Genomic DNA, 17,604 nt, shown 5'->3' with positions numbered 1-17,604 from the left:
CATATAAATTACTCTCAATTACTGAAAAACTGTTTTCCAATAACAAAAAATTAGGTAAGACACCTTAAACTTAGACAAAAAACATTCAATAAAGCACTTAAAATTTGAAATTTGCGGAGTATTTGGACCTAGCGTTTTTTTTTTAAACTAGAGTTTCGAAAATGCATCTCTAAAACATTATCAACAAATTCCTAAAATTTAGGGATTTTAAAATATAGATTACATTGAGGGGCATTTTTCTGGAAACTATATCTTTCACAATGGCTGGCTTAATTCAAAATTATCTGTTTTGGGCCGCGAACGTTAAAGAACCAAAAAAAATCAATTGTTAATTTTCACATTGTTAAATTATGTATTTATTTCTTTGGTACCGGCACACTTATACTGATTAAGAAATTTATTCGGTGCTTTTCTCGAGATGAGCAGAACTGCTGAAATCATGGCAGCCTCTTGGGATTTTTTTTTATGGATGTATCTAATCAGTTATGACAAGCTTAATGGTAATTTTATTTGTTCAAAAAAATGTGTAGGTATATTATGTCAGGACAGTAATAAAATAGTACACAAAAGACGGACAGTAAAAGTTTTATAGTTTAAAAAGAAAACGAAAAAGATAAAATTTCCTATTCTAGACTGGAATACCCCTTCAAAAGGAGTTAGTTAAGTAACGATCAAATAAAAATCAAATCAAATCTAGTGATTTATAAAATTTTATATGTGCTTTTAAAGGAACACTCTTCCTCGTAATTTAATTAAACACGTTAATACATGTAGGCACGAGCTTTTCAGGAAGTTCAAGTTCATTGTGATGAAAAGCACTTCATCTTATGCACTTGCAACAGCTCTGGATATCAGATGACGACACTGAAGACCTTAAAACCTCTTTTTTGTAATTTGCCTCCATTTTGATTCTCTAATAGCCATATTAACGAACGCGACGTCATCATCTGGGATGTCTTTATAGCCATTATTTCACGGAACATTTTACGAAAATTTTTAGGTTGGCATAGCTTGATTCGTCATGCGTGTCAGTTTAAATTACAAAATGTGCAAAGAATTATTTATCAGGATTTATCAGGCAACAAATTCGCGACCGTATTTTTGGCAATTTCACATATTTCAGCGGACGTACATGAAAGATTATCTTCCATATTCGTGTTTTGTGACAGAATTTGGATAAAACAAAAGGCGACTTTGAAGACTTGATCAAATTTTAAATTTTAAAATTAAAACATTACCAACCGCCACAAAAATCCCTAAATCGAGGAAAGTAAACATTTTTGTTCAAAAACGACTTAAAAAGGGCAAATTACAAAAAATAGTATAAAAAACTCGTTTCCTAAGACCTTGAAGCACTCATTCTTTAAAATAACTCGTGGCTACGCCACTCGTTTTTTAATCTTAAATTCGTGCTTCAAGACTGGTCTTATGAAACTTGTCTTTTAATATACTATTATGCATCCCTGCATTGTTTTCATTTGGCGCTTTGATGGTTCATCCTGGTTGTGTTCAATTTCGGGGGTGAGAATCGTGTTTGGTTTTTTTTTTTTTTTGGAGGGAGTCGGGGGGCAGCGAGCGATCGTCGAAGGCGTTAATCTATCGACGGTTCGCAATTAATTAGCGAAATTATTCGCACAACGAACGAAGGTCGTTAATGAGGGTGAAGCAAGCATAAGAACGTCGGGTTTGGTGGCGCGCAACGCTCATTAGCGAATTGTAGGAACGAATTTGTAGTGGACTTGTACGCCATTCTTGAATCCGGAATGATTCGATACGAGAGCATTTCATCCGATACTGCCGTAATTGGATAAAATAATTGCGAGAGAGCGTATACCGACCGAGTGAACCGTGTATCAATTTGAAAAAATGGCGAACAGTCTAAATTAAATTCTTCCTCTCTATTTGAATAGGATATCATTTCAATTATCAGTTCCACCAGATCACCACTTTCTGAGGTTTAACGTCGCCGCCGTTCCCGTATCCGATAACCGAATTAAATTCGTTTGCTCCGGGGCCCCGGAGGAAAAACGGAGGAATCGGGGTGGTGTGTCCGGGACAGGTGTCGAAAGTGGCCCCACCAGAGTACAGAAACGTGTTTGTTGTGCGCCGGAACAAGACACCAATTAAATTTGCTTGCATATGAGCGACATGAAAAGATTCTACCCGGGGCCTTTGTTAATCGAATTATGTTGAGGGCAACACTGGGGATTCAAACCTTTTATACATTCGAAAATACTCCCGAAACGAAATTTACACTTAAATGCCGAATTAACTTTATTTGGACAAGGCCAATTCTGCACGAATGGTCGGTTTTTATTTTGACTTTTCGATGAGCTCCACACAATTTTTCCACATTAAATTTTTGATGCGACGTCGAGCTGAAAATCATTTCTCGTCTCTTTTTTTTTTCTAATGGAAAATATAAAATGTCGGTCGCAGTAAAACCGCGTCGGGGTTCAATTTAAATTTCATTAACATATTCACAATTCGCCGAGTGGTCCATAAAATGTTTCAATTTCCAGGACGACTCCTTCAACTGTCACGGTACACGTCTGGAGGACGAGTGCGACAATCGCGTCATCCAAACCGATTTGTTATTATTTCCGGTGGACGAAGTTTCGAACCACTTCTCCCAACTTTGGGATTTTGTTTATTCATAATTTCACCTTGCCCGAAATTAGATTAGAAAGCGGGTCAGGAGCTGAATTAATCGGTGGTAATTAGGATTTATTAAAAATCATTTATTAACTTTGTTGGAAAGTTGGAGCTTCGGCTCGTTCTAAACTGCATTATCTACATTTACTGTGCGAGTTAGCGGTTGGAGGTTTTATTTTTCCCGTTGTGTCACCCGTGAATTGCATTTCCACTTGGCATTTGGTGGAATTCGTTTGAGATTTCTGTCAGCTATGCCGAACCGTTCTCGACAGTGACCGCTGTCGATATTTGAATTATTTGCGAGATAATTTTTCCGGTAGTTCACTTCTCTGTTCGATTTGAATTCGTGGAAGACGATTTTCTTGTTTCCTCAATTTGAAAGTTGCACAGTTTTATCTCCGAAAGCAAAATACGATTTCACGTCTAAACAAGACCGTAGTTATTTGTACTCCTGACAGTTATTTACTGCAATATCTATGCTGCTTTGTATTTGCTTTTAATTCTTGTTTGTCTTGGATCTTGTATAAGACTTTTTTATCCAATTTTTTTAGTGATTCTCTTATTTTGTTTTGCTTTCAACTTTATACCATACGGAATCACTTATTGCTTTGATAATTTCAACATATATTTCTAACGGACAAATTTTGCTCACTTTTACAACATTCCAAAGCTTCTGATAAATAAAAAGAACAAAAATACTTATTTAGTTCCATTTAGGTTTATCAAAATGCGCCACCAGGATTGTGACCATCTTGAATAATTAAAAACAAGAAACAGTCTCATTTAAAATCGGAAATTTTTATTAGTTATTTACAGTAGTGAGTGAGGAAGGCAAAGCTTTCGTTCACGCGAATTGTGTGTTCCATCCAATTCAAGTGAACGAAAGCGGCTTTACTCTCGAGTGCTGTATTTGGTTTTGTTCGATACCTCCTTAGAAAGTGAGTCTGTAACTTTGTATTCAAAGTTTTAAATAAAAATACACATTTTTGGACGGATTTGTTGCTGTGGACAAAAATAAAATACAAAATAAAAAAAAGTTCTGTAACATTAATAAAGTGATTGTGTGCACGTTGTGAAAATGAATTATGAAGAATAATTATATGTTTCTGATGATGTCCTGGAAGAGCACCTGCGAGGTACCAAAAGTTGCCTAAAGAATCAAAATTACGTTTTATTAGAAAGAATTGGAAAAATTTACGAGTGAATGAAAACCAGTGAGTGAAAGACAGTGAGCGAAAAATGATGCGCGAAATTGAAGTGAACGAAAGAGAAACCTTCACCCACTGGCAATTATGGATACAGACTCACTAGGAAGGTATCGAACAAAAGATATGTTACAAATTGCAGGAGCCTCTAATAAGTTTTTGTCAAGTGGTCTACAAATTAGAGTTTTTCGAAAAAAGTTATTTGTAGAGTTCAAAAATGTCTGATATGTAAACAAAACACAAAATTCTAAATTTTATCGGAAATTGGCCAACATTATTGCAAGAAAAGATCTCCATTTAAATCGGAAACGGTTTCAAAATGTGAAAATTTTGAATAAAGTGGTTTTCTACAATTTAGAAACCTCTGATCAGTAGGAGAAACAGAATTCCTTGTTTCATTTTATTTTTTTATAATTTGGTCTAGCAGAAACTGGGAACGCTGTGACGAAGAGCTTCGAAAGCTTCAATTTAAGAAAACGTGCTTTTACAAACTTTAGAAGTTCCTGACAAGGATAAACAGTAGATTTACTGCTAGTTACAAAGAATATTTGTTAAAAATCAGGAAAGCGTGTTGTAGAAACTTTAAAATAAGGAAACTCCGATTTCCAATTATTATTTAAAAGTATTTTGGTTTAATATAATTTTTTTTTTTTTTGTAAATACATACCTATGTATATTTGTAGACAAGAAAAATTTAAAAAAATATTGCTGTTTTGTTTTTCAAGAAATTTTTCGATTTTGTGTTTTTTTACCGTCGTGTAGACGTGTATTTTTATTACATACCTAATAGGAGTAATATTTATTCGAATTAATAAAATCTAGAAATAATCTAACGGTACGAGTAACTTCATTATGTTATTATATTACCGTGAGATCGAAAAAAGAATTAGAGTTAGCTGTGACCAAAAATTTCAGTTGGAAATTCGTTAAAATTTCAGTTATCAGATGCCAGTCTTAAAAGTTAGGTTAGTGATTTTGAGAAGGTTGAAATCTTGATTTTCATAAAGGTGTGCATTATGTGTGACCTGTCGATTGTAAAAGAATCATGAAGAGCTCCAATCGTATTTACGAACTAGAGTAAATGTTCGAAATGTCTGCCTTCAGCTCGGCCTTCAGCTTTCAAACATAATGCTACTCTCTTCGCTTCATGTTTTCAAATGACCTTCGCAAAGTCGGGACATCAATTAAATTGCAGTTATCAGTAATCACTTGCATTAATTCGGGAAAATAATCAAGACAAGTTGTTGATAAGTGCTTTGAAAGTCCGGAATGACAGTTACGTGCTGCCAACTGAAATGTATTAATTATGACCATCTCGATTTTTTAAATTTTCGATCGCACGGTATAACTATGTATCTTATCGTGTGAGACCGTGCCTTACCTTGTTGTGTTTCACTTGATTTGTGTCAGAATCATGGAGTATGCATTTGCATCGGTTGCATTTTTCCGAAAACGTCGTTTTTTTTCCATAAGCTTGACGCCCCCGCCGCCCGGATCCCATCTGGAGCGCTGCCGCCAGGCTGATATATTCCTCCGGCGCAGTCGAAATTTTGTCCAAATGCAAAATTTTCGCGCAACAAAACCCGGAGACAAGGGGAAAACCGTCGTTTCTTCTGAACCCTCTGGGGCTTAGGAAGCTCGCTCTAAATCCCTCCTCGTTCCGAATTCTTTCACTCATGGCGGAGCGTGTATTGTCCCAATAAATTATCGCGGTCTCATGAATGAAATGTTATTTTAGCGCTCTGAACTTGATGTATAAGTGTGCCAGAGAGTCGAGTTAATTTATGTGCGAGGAGAGCCTCGTGGGTGGTTTTAAATTGTCGGGTGGCGGTTCGTCGTATCGACGCCCTTGCTGCCGGGGGTGCGATTTTTGTTTTATTGTCGGGGCGCGCAAGATGGCCGCGCCGCGTCCAGGTGCAGATCGTATCGGCCGGTCGGTGGGCAAATAAAAGGTGCATTGTTCGCTTTATCTGAAATTGATCGTTAATTACGTATTCTCCGTAAGTGTTCGTCGAAAAATAAAACTGTTATAAAAGAAAGCTCGGCTTTTTAATCATGCACACCGTCGTACATTTTAGCACAAAGAAGTGCAGCGCGCCAGGACCCGACAAAGAAAAACCGGATAAAGAGACCGGTGAAGTGGGTTTGAAAATGATAAGGACGTGTTTTAAACTGCGAGTTTATTGCGTCGTAAAACCTCCGTCTAATATTATTCAAACTGATTTATCCGAATGATGGGGGGAGCGGGGGGCGAAAAAACACAAGACGCAATTATCGGCGGCCGTAATTTTATTTCTTTGTGTTAAAAAGTTTCAATGTTTAACTTGATAAATTCGTTCGAGTCAAAAGAAATCTCATTATGCGCGTAATGACGTTTTAAGTAATAAAAATTTGAAAGAGAGCGACTTTATCTTTTTATTTTACTGTCAGGATAAGTGAGGGCGGCGGCGGCGACTGTTCTCCCTTTAGTTAGTTTCCCGTTGTTCTAAAATTTTATTATTATTTTAATTTTGGGAACCGGCCGCGTGGAAAGCCCCGATAACTTAAATACTCGCCGCCGCGATAGTTCGTCTTTTTGCAATTGTTCCGTTTTAAGGTGACCCCGGAACCCGGACTCGCGACTCGGCGTGCATCCGTCCGGAACCGTTTTAATTAACCGGCTCGGTCCGGATTTGAATCGGCCAGTTCGAGTCAGAAAACGACTAGTTCAATCAATGTCGGCCTTTTTATAACTAACTGGCGGTTGTAAAAATGGATCGCTATATTTGTCCGGCCCCGGATTTTTATATGTTTTATTGCCGGTTTTTATTATTCCTCAGCTTTCCGCCACGAATGGAATTAATAAATGATATTTACTTCCTCGGGAATTTTTTCGCGTTTATACGAAAAATCGGACTCGAGAAAGATCCCACCCCTTCCCCTCTCGCTCTCGCCCGAGATAATGTGATTAAAGGGCCACAAAGTGCTGTGTATTCACGGGATAAAAGAAAACTTACCCCCAATTAGGGTGATTAAACGTGATGTAAATACATTTTTGCGTCTCGGTTTTTTTTCCGAAAAACAAATTGACGTTCACCGTTGTTTTTAACTCGTTTACGAGAGAGTGGACGTCACCGGAGCCGCCGCCGAATATTCTTTTAAAAGCCTTAACTGGAAACGTTTCAGTTTCAAAGGCAAACATATCTCGTAATAAATAAAACAGCGACAGAACGTAGCGTGTGTGGCTGGTGGAATCCTTTAATCAAAGAGAATGGTTTTAAATCAGCTTAGCGAGAGTTCTGGCGGGCTTTGCATGCCGGATGGGCGGCTGAAACGAGATAGGGGTAAGTGGAGAAGCCAGCCACCCCAAAGTGCACGTGTGTCGCCGCACCGGACGGACTTACGTGCCAGTCGAAAAAAACACCACTCACGAATCCGATCGGACATCGAAAACACCATTAATATAACATCGTTAATCTGATCGATGTCGGGGAGAGGATCTCTCCCCTAGGGTCACCTGGGCTTTTCATCGGATCATTTGAAATTCACTTTTACGCCCCGATGGAGCTTAATAAAGGGCGCGGACCGGGCGACCCACGGAAATTACCACTCGTTACGTCAAAGCGCGCTTTTTTCTCTCAAATCTGGCCGACGCGGTGGCCACGCAAAAGTCCATTTGCGTCCCCGACGGAAATGATGTGGCGGTGCAGTTTTCTGAAGGAAGAAAGGATCGCGCTGTCCTGTTTTGCGTTTGATGAAAAGCTCAGGACGAAATTGCAGTTGGTGTCGGAGTGTGGAGTGCGGAAAAAATGTCCGTCGAGCGGGCGAAATGAAAGAGTGATTTGTTACATTGTCGGGGTGTTCATTTTGTTGCAATTAGTTTTCGATTTAACGGTGTCGTTAAGTGAGATATTCCAGTGTAGTTAAATAAAACCGAGAGCGAATTAAAAGCAAATTAGTTTAGATGAATAAAATAATAGAAATGTGGAACTCAAACAACTGGGACATGCACACACATATTTAGTTGTGTAACTAACAACAGTACTGTTAAATTAACAAAGTTGCCGTTACAAAGAGAACACAAAGAAAATGAATGTGGAGCATTTACTAATTGCATTTTACGAATCTTTGCACATATTTTCTGATGTAATTATACGTTGGGGAGTCATTTTTGCACGGGATCATTTCTGATATTTCTGCTATGTACCAGTACTGAGCAGGTAAAATTAATCGACGAATGTTGTTCGTTATGATTGTGCAGATTCTAAATTGAAAAAGTTGTCTTATTCTTTTTTCTTTAGGCACACCGCATACATTTTATTCCTGGGCAGTGAATTACTTGCACGCGTCACGCTAAAATCGTTCGCGTTCGCATGACGCCAAAATCGTCCGCGTTAGCATCCCGCTAAAACCGTTCGCATCAAGCTAAATCTCTTGTCACTTCTCAATTTTCATTGTTCATTGCGTTGCTAAATTTAAGTGACGTCAGTGCAGAGCTGCAGGACTAGCCATATACATACAGTGTCTCTATAAAAGCAGTTATAGGAAAAGAAAAACAGTTCTTCGTAAAGATAAAAACAAAAAATTAATCAATTATCCAAATAAAAACCAAGACATCTAAATTTTTTATCATCGATATGTTTCGTTAAGTTTAGCTAATTCTGTTAATTTCGTTAAAATCGTTCAAAAAACACTTAGTGTTCTGATTTTTTTGCAACGCAGTATATTATTTCCTAATATGTAAAAGATGGCATTTCGATAATTTTTTTAAATCGACAATGTTATTCCAGTTATTAAGGAAAATATTTGAAATCGTTAATAAATAAGCGAATTCAGATTTTTTGATAAATTACCAAGAACGGTATTTTTTTAATTAACTTATTTGTTGAGAAATGTCAACCTGGTATTTTAGTTTTACTTCCTAGGGAAATAATAGCTCACTTCCTATTGAGGTCCTAGTTGTTTCGTACTATTTTCTTTTTTTGGGACATATGTACAGTATTATTTTATATTTTCTCATTATTTGTAATCCAATAATACGAGTATAATTTAATAATAAAAAAATTACCTAAATAAAATCACACTTAACTTCAAAGCAATTTTCTGTACCTAACTAAGGGCCTTCAAATAAATTTATATTTAGAGCAACCTCAGGAAATTCAATTGTTTGCAACATTTTTCCAGCGTAGAAAATGACACAAGAAACGTCTGACATTTTAACGAAATAAAATTAGGTTAGAAAATATTTTTAATTTTTGTAGTGCATTCTCCCTATTTCCCCTCCACGGAATATGACAATGTGAAATTGGGAAAAATCTTACTATGTAACCTGTGTAAGTCCGGAGAATAATTGGTTACCAAAAAAATTACTTTACACTGTTAACCGAATTAGAATGTCGCCTACGCCTACTCTAAATATATATATATATATATTTGAAGGCCCGATATTAATTCGTTGAGTGGACATTTTTTAAAGCCATTTAGAGAGAGATTCTTTGCTTAACACACGACTATTAAGCAGCAATTACTATTTGTTAATTGTCATTTATAGCAGGGAATAATAAATTTTTAAAATTTAGTATTGGTGCTTGAAGGAAGTTCCTCCAAACACGCTTTTTTCAAAATTTGTTTATATTTTGCCATTTGCTGCACTTCACATATTATTTTTAGACAAACAAATAAACAGAGAAATAGACATTAGAAGGAAAAATTAAATGAGAGTATTTGGCAGTGATATTTAAAATAAAAAATATATGACGTTATCAAACCGTGTTTAATCTTCAATTAAAGAAATAATAATAAAAGTATCTAACAGAAATATTAGCAATTTTACAGCGTGGGCTATGTCTCGTGTTGACAATTTTAATTAGTTGATCAATATGCATTTTAAATTCAGATGTGTATGTTCAGCTGGGAACGATAAGCTAATGGTTTAATAAAATGGGCAATTATTTTAATTTAAATATTAACACATTCGAACATTTGCATATTACATGAATTGTAACGTAACGGTTCATAAAACACGCGAATACGCTGTAATTGTTATAATTGATAATAACAAAGCCGGGAGCGTTGCATTACACATTTAAATTTTAAGACTGATAACGGGAGAGATTATTGGGGCATTATCGGTGGTATCGGGAGCCCACCGGGGGTAATCTGTGCCGAATTAGCGTCGGCTTTTCGAAAATCGCGCGTGACGTCCGACGTGAATTTATTTTTGCGACGCGGCGTATCGAACGGAGAACATGATATAATTTATACGGATTTATCCGGAGGATATCGTCCGAATCTATAAGAATTCGTCATTATTTATGCAGGGAATTATGGGAATAAATATATTTTTTTTAGCACGAAAGCAGCGCTCCCCTGCCCGAAAACTCGTTAGCCATAAGTCAGCACGCATCAGTTCTTTGTGTCCGGGACGCGTTTTAATCCCGTTGTTTGGTCCCCCCTCGATCGCTTTTATTCTTGAAACAATGCTCTCCGGCCCGCCGACTCATTTTTTAACCGACTTCCCTTTTAATGTGTCTTTCTATTTTTTTTTCCCCGCAATTTATTCGAAATCCCGAAACAATCTCATCGATTTCATTTGGCCGGGTCTTCCCGGCCGCCCCACAGGCATATGTGCCTCACCCATTTCCCGAGATTGTTATTATCAATGTGCCGAACGTTCCCGGTCGGACCGTATATTACCATGAGAACTCCTCAAATAGTCACTTTATTTTATACAAAGAATCCGAAATCGGGGGAAGTGCGATCGACTAACGCCTCTTAAAAGTGTTGCCGGATTCGCATTACTGGGGCCATTTGCGGGGGGCGGGGTCGCCCCGGGTGGGATTTTTTTTAAACGCGCGTGTGTGAGTGTGCGAAGGGGTTGCGAGAAGGGAGGCGGCGGGGAGGCGCGTGTCTTGCGTGGTGTGGTGCTGGAAATGCTGTCTTTTGATTGCCCATAATGCCGCCCGTTAGACTCGAAGACGGAAGGAAATGAAACAGAATAATTCAAGCAATTCGTTTATTGCCACTCGTAAAACAAGCAGAATAATTAAGGAGACCCCCTTTTTATTTACTTTTATATCTGCCGTTATTTGCCTAATTCTAGGACCTTCCCTTAATAAATCGTTTCTCTTTTCTTTGCAGATTGACCCCAAAGTAGCGTTCCCGAGAAGAGCACACCCAAAGGTGAGTACCTTTGTGTTTTCTTTTGCGGCTTGCGACGAGGGGTGGATTTTTTTTTACTTTTTCTCGATGGACGAAACATTCGTGGGGCGCGCGATCTGCGCCGAATAATAAAAACGAAAGAGGTTATTCCAACTTGAGAACAATTTAAATATCATTAAGGAAAATATTCAAGTTATAACGTTTACTACCCTGTGAAGATTATTTTGTTCGATACTTCCCTAGAAAGTGGGTGAAAATTTCACTTTCGCTCACTGTCTTTCGCTCACGCATAATTGAAATTCGATTTTATGAAAAGAATTTGTATATTGAAAACAGTCACTTTCACTTCTCTCAGTCAACACTTCTCCAGAGTAAATTTGTAACTTTCTTGGAGAGCTCGATTCGATCCAGATTTTCGCTAAAAAGAGTCGCGTTAAATTTTGAGCTAAAGACTGAACAGCTGGCCAAGATTTAGCTTCTCGTCGAGATTTATTACCACGCTAGAATAAACACATCTCTGATAAATAAATTTACAATTTCCATTCTTTATTTGTGTTCGTATTCTTATAGGAGCACTTCTTAAATAAATTCAGTGGAGTTTTATCAGGTGGTTCAAGTGGGGTCGAGTTTATTTGGCGTGGAACGAGGAAAGTGACGTATTTATGTTGGCAAAATATTTAGCAGCAGGCGGGTTGTTTTGTGCACATTATAAATAGAGAGAGGCTGCAGCGGCGAAGAAAAGTTTGCGCGCACCAGTGCGAAGGATGTTTCGCGCGAAACTCGTCGAAGATGTTATTTTCGTCGCAAACAGATGCGAAGTCTCCACCCCGAGAGAGATAATCCCGGCGTGTAGGCTTTTCATACTTGGTAATTATTTTAATTGGGTTTTGGTAACTTGTTGCAGTGTTGCATTAATCCTGGGTACGTTTGATTAAATCGCGAGATGGGTAACGAGACTGGGTGTCTCTAGCCTATTTCCCGGTCCCGGTTTTGATCAGGGCCATCAGTATTCATACACGAGGGTATCGCAGACGTCGTGACAATCGGGAACAGTCGAATTAAGTCGTGATACAAAGTTAATTCGGGGGCCTTGGCAGATTTTCCATTTCCCAAAATGATTAATCTTGGGGGCGGGTTGAGGGCGGTAAAAAAGGGGGCGAATTAAAATTTCCAGATGTATTACCGTCTCGAAGACGGAACCCGTCAGACCGGGGCGACAAAGTGACGCAATTATAATTACTCGTGAGTACATGGAAAAGTTTTGAAAAGAAGTAGTCTGGATGTCACGGGAAGAAAAAGGGGGAGAGCAAAAATGCACCGGCTTTTCCATTTTCCACTTAGCGTAATGAAAGCATTTATAAAAGTCGTTTAATCGTCGCCCGTTTATGAAGTCGTTTGTATGTCGGTGCTGCCGAGCTCACGGAAGACCAAATATTAGATTATTTGAAAACTCGGCAGCTTCCGGCGCCTCTCTTGTCAATATTAATTAGACTTGTAGATTTTTAATTACGATATATTACAACGGGGACGAGAGCTCGTTCCCCGACAAAATGGAAAACCGTCAACAAGTTAAGCTGGGAGTTCCCAAGCGCACTGGTTTAATTTCACAAATTTAACACAATTACAATTAAGCGCAAAATAACGTCATTAAGCAGATGAAACAGAGTGGCCCGCATAGCGGCTGTTTACTGGGAGCTCTTCTTAACTTCGGAAGCCCGGATTTCTGAGGTGCTGCGAACTACAGCTGCAATATATTACCTAATTCCGGATTCCGGATTCGAGCAAAAGGACGCGCTTATATATGGCCGGGACCCCGACATCCAAACAATACACCTACGCAACACACCCAGATCCGCACGATCATCGAAAAATTAAAACAAAGCCGCAGGACCACGAAAGCTCCCGACCCAGGATTAAATTAAGAAGACGGCGAAAAATTGCCGAATCTAACTTATTTGCGAGTTGCTGACTTGCCCCGAAACGACCAAAAGGACTCCATTTTCAACTCAGCAATGTCGTATTGGAAATTTTGAAAACAACAGTTTCGAGTACGAGTTAGTACCGCATCGCCAGTTTGTTCTCCCGATTTGGCCCGACTTGACTCAGCTTGGAAGGGTCAGATTCTTGATCGTTTTGTTTTCTACCTGAGGGTGTCCTGCTCTCGTCCTTTGGCGTATGTAAATCGTGTGGGGTAATTTGCGGCGAAATTCCGTATTGAAATACAAATCGCGGAGTAAAAGATTTAGCGACTTTATATGCGCATAAGAATTTTGGGGCGGAATTGCGTACCTCGGGGCCCCCATAAAGCCGCCGCGCTCCACAAGTAGACGCCAACACACAAAACGACCGAACACGTATACATCAAGGGCGGCGGCGTAAGTTGGGCCTAATTCTAATGAGCACTTTCTTACCGGCATAACAAGCCCGTACCTGTAATAAAATTATCGCGTCCTCGAAGTTTCCGTCGTAATTCCGTTCCACTTTTACAACAGTAGAGCATGGCTCCGGAGCTTATATTCTACACAATGTTATTCTGGCAGAAGATTTATGTCGGAGCTGACTTTAGTTATTTTGTTCATAAGCGGCGCTTACTTAATCGGCGGCCTTAATTGAAATTTGGCGTGCGTTTTCTCTTTATAATAAGCGAACGGAAATGAACTGACTCCGTCCGACCAACCCTTCGCCGGCCACGACCAGACGACGGCGATGAACGCCCACCGACGGAATCGAATCGGAAAGGTTTCGCCTTCCACGGATGGACGAACTAAATCAGAAGGTATTTCGGTGCTTACACCTTTTGGTTCCCCTCGGCAAGAACTGGTTTTGTTGATAACGAGCATCTGTAGAAACGAAGTAATCCAGGAAGCTAGTTAAGCAATACCATTGGTTCATCGTAAAAGAAGAAATCACATGATTGGTGAAAATTTCACGAGACCAACCAAGAAGATCGGTGTGGGCCAATTGTTAGTACAAGTAGTACTGCTTTCTCAATTTCGTTGCAGGTCGTAAAATTTTATTGCCTGTTATGAGCGATCAACGGGCACAATGGTTGAAAAGTGGCGCGTGCCATACAAATCTGCAAAATGTACAATACAACCCTGCTTAAAATATTATTTACTAGTGGTAAAATAGCATTTGTAAGCCCCGCAAGATGTTTAATTTAAAGTACCATAAAATTTTACGACCTACAACCAAATTGAGAAAACAATACTAGTGGTATTCAAGAAGTTTCCTTATGAAATGGGTCATATGTGGAGATGTTAAAGACTATTTTTCTGCTGATTTGAATGAGTCACCAAAGTGACTTTGCCTTAGCGTTTGAAAAAAAAACAGCAGACGTGATGACATATTTAATGTTTTGACGTTATATTTGAAGAAAAAACATCTGTCGTGGCAAAATGATGATGACTTTTCTATTCGTAGTGATGGTTCATCAATGGTAGACTTTGTAAAAAAAAGCTTACCTGATCATGACGCACCATTTTCTCTAGAAAGGAATGATTACGTCAAAATGTCTTGGATATAAAATTTCAAAAAGTTTTGGACGATTTCATTAAATAAAAATCATGTTTAAAGAAATAAACGTTTGACCAAAAAGGAAGTCTTCTGCTATAGGTGTAGCATAGCAGAAGAAAAATTTTCAGCAGGGTGTTTGAGCTAAAATTTCCTTACAGGAGTATTTCTACGAAAACAACTAGACGCTTGTTGAGTGATTCTGTGAAGATGAGGAATAGCTCATTTAAGAGATATCTTCAATTATTTGAGTCAAAATGTGGCATCTTGGAAAATTATTCGGATTCCAACTCATGACGTTCTTGTATTTAAGACTACTTTGTCTTTTAAAATGTCGTATTTCTAAGGAAAATGTGGAGAATTTTCCATTGCAGTTTGGACCTGATAATGGTAAAAGATATCATCACTCCAGACTCACTGAAAGTCTTTTGAACGAAGTTCAGACCAAAAAGGATCATTACTTTCTCTCCCTTTCAACACAAAGGTGTGACTAGGAGAGGGGTCCGTTCCCTACATCTTACAGGCAATCAACAAATAAGGGGGAAGAGCTTTATGAGCTTTGTGACAAATTTTGGATTGAAAGCTATTCACAGCAAAGCGTTTTGCTGTAGATATTTACATTCTACATCTGCGAGTAGGTTTTTTTACCAACAAACATCAAGAGGGAATATAGAAATGTTCTTAATTGGTCTTTCTCAATTTCCATCAAGTTTTGAGGAAGAGTTCCACGAATTGTGAAAATCATTCTGGTTGTGTTAAGATAAAGAAGTTGACGAAGGTTCACTTTAGCTGACGACTCGCATCGAAACAAAAGTTTCTTCTGGGTTGTTGTATGTTAATGATGTTTGTCATATGATAGCCAATTCTTGGGACAACAATAACACTCGACATAGGTAAAGTAACTTGTTTTCATAAGATTCGAGGTCAAAGAAACCGAAAATTTGATTACGGAATCGTGATCGTTGTCAATCAAGTGTTGAGCGTCAGCACGGTTCAATCCGCACGTCCCCCTCGACGGATGATTTAATGCGACTCAGTATCCTTTCACCCCCGGAACTACCCCTCGTTTCGCTTTTCACTGAAATAGTGACTTGACATGTCAGAAGACATTCCAACTTATTATTTTATTGCGTGCGCTCTCGATTTGTGACTATTTCCGAAACAAAAAGGGGAAAAAAATGTGATTTAATGAATTTGACGGCAATTTCTCAAAGACATCCGAAATGCGAATCTTAAAAAAAGAAACAAAGAATCATAGAAATAAGTCGCTTTTGTTGCTGACACGTGAGTCGGAAAGGAGGAGGAAGGAAGGAGGAAAAAAAAACGTCATTATTGTTATTGGGTTCATCACGGTCTTTGTTCGGGGGGACAATTGAACATGCGACTCGGTTTTTGAATGATGCGACGGCGGCGCGTTTTGGAGGGAACGAGCCGCCGCGCCGACCTCAACACTATTTCGAGAAGTCTCTTCCGCGTTCGTCGTTTGAAATTAATTAAAGTTGAAGTCTGCACTCTTACGGCGGAGCAAAACCGACTCGCTTAGTGCTTAGTGCGGTTCAGTAGTTGAGAAAGTTCATCCGGTCCGGTTTGGCCTGATCGATACTCTCCCGATTTAAGCCCGGTTCGGTCTGGATTTTTTGCCGGTCCCGTTAACAAGCTCCCAGTTTGGGAAGGGGTCGCGACCGCCCATAATATTTCGGTTAAAGACCGGGTGAAATAGCGTCGACCGTTTGTTTTTCAATTTGGGTTTGTTTAAAGGCAACATTTCCGTTTTTAATTAAGGCACGCGCGGACCCGGGACGGACGTGTGGCGGCGGCGGCGACGGGGGGCGGCTCCTAATTTATTTCCGATAAGTCGTTTGCATAACGGCCGTCACAAATCAGAAAACAATTTAATTTGCAATGTTGATGTTGTTTCACGGGGGCGTATAATTTTTTCGGCGTTGCCGGAGAGACGCGGGCTTACATCGAAATGCAATTTGAGAAGAGGCCATTTCCGTGAAAATATTAAGCCGGAGCCGGAATTTTCATGGAGTGTGTTATGCATTAAGACACACTCAGTTGGTTTCTGTAATATGATGGTAATTCGCTCCGTCTCTGGAACGGAGCCAGACTACCCGCTCAGCGTTTATTTCGACAATAACTGTACAATTGTTTTGCATTTTGCGGACGTGGAACGGCCATAAGTCAGGGGAAGGACCCCGGAGTCAGCGCCTGCTGCGACCCATTAGGCGATGCACCGGAGCGGGCGGCGATCGATCGGGGATCGATAACTGGGTAACCTGTTCCGCTCTTATACAAAATTTACCACCCGGCCAAAGTGGATTGGAACAAACGAATCCAGTACTGGTACTTTATCTGGATCGAAATGTGCATCCGCACAGCTCGCATAAATAATGAATGTAATAATCATAGAAGCGCGGGGGTAATTTCTCGGAATAGTGCAAGTCGGATTATATCCGACGTCTCGCCGTGTAAACGTAATTAGCCTAACATATTCCAAGTGCGTGAACAAGTACCTGTCATTCCCGGAGCCGCAGGTTCAGGTTAGGGTTCATTTGCGGCTGGCTCCGTTATGACTAAAGGATGAAGTGTGCGACGAATCCCAGCCGTACACCATAAACGATGGTGGGAATTAATTACGAGACTTGTACCTGCACGATTCGAGCATTACCAAAGACACGGCTCGGGATCGTTTTTACGGAGCGTGGTGCATCCATCCTGGGGAGGGGAAACCAAGAAGAAAGAGTAGTAGTCGGTTTCTGAGTTGTTAATCACGCGGAACCTGTTCGGACGGGAACGTTCGCCAGTGAAAAATGTCCGTCTGCATGAAAAGACGGTCACAATTAGTCCGACGAGTTTTTTCGCAATGGAAACTGCAAGTTTTTCAACCGGATAATGTGCGAACTCACACGGCGAGGTGCGAAAGGAACGCACCGTATAACGGATGGTCTTGAATAGATGAAATGCACACGTAAGGCTTAGAAATGGTTATGTTGGGTTGTCCAAGTTGTGTCTTGAAGGATTTACAATCAGAAGTAGATTCGAGAATGACAAAAAGCGTTGAACTTTTCTGTTTATATACCTAACT

General features: G+C 39.4%; 1 protein-coding gene across 8 annotated transcripts in view; it reads left to right on the top strand.

The window, feature by feature from the left end:
• Positions 1–17,604, top strand: part of Rbp6 (RNA-binding protein 6) — a 357,340-nt gene that overhangs the window by 208,793 nt on the left and 130,943 nt on the right. For all 8 annotated transcript variants that reach the window (XM_069043038.1, XM_069043036.1, XM_069043041.1 and 5 more), the window contains one exon: positions 10,980–11,021. In XM_069043038.1, the coding sequence (XP_068899139.1) occupies positions 10,980–11,021 (42 nt within the window). The remainder of the gene's footprint in view (positions 1–10,979; positions 11,022–17,604) is intronic.

This window comes from Tenebrio molitor, chromosome 3 (genome assembly GCF_963966145.1).
Source record: "Tenebrio molitor chromosome 3, icTenMoli1.1, whole genome shotgun sequence".
Classification (NCBI taxonomy): domain Eukaryota; kingdom Metazoa; phylum Arthropoda; class Insecta; order Coleoptera; family Tenebrionidae; genus Tenebrio; species Tenebrio molitor.
Note: the sequence above shows the minus strand (reverse complement) of the source record. Positions and strands in the feature narration are given on the sequence as shown.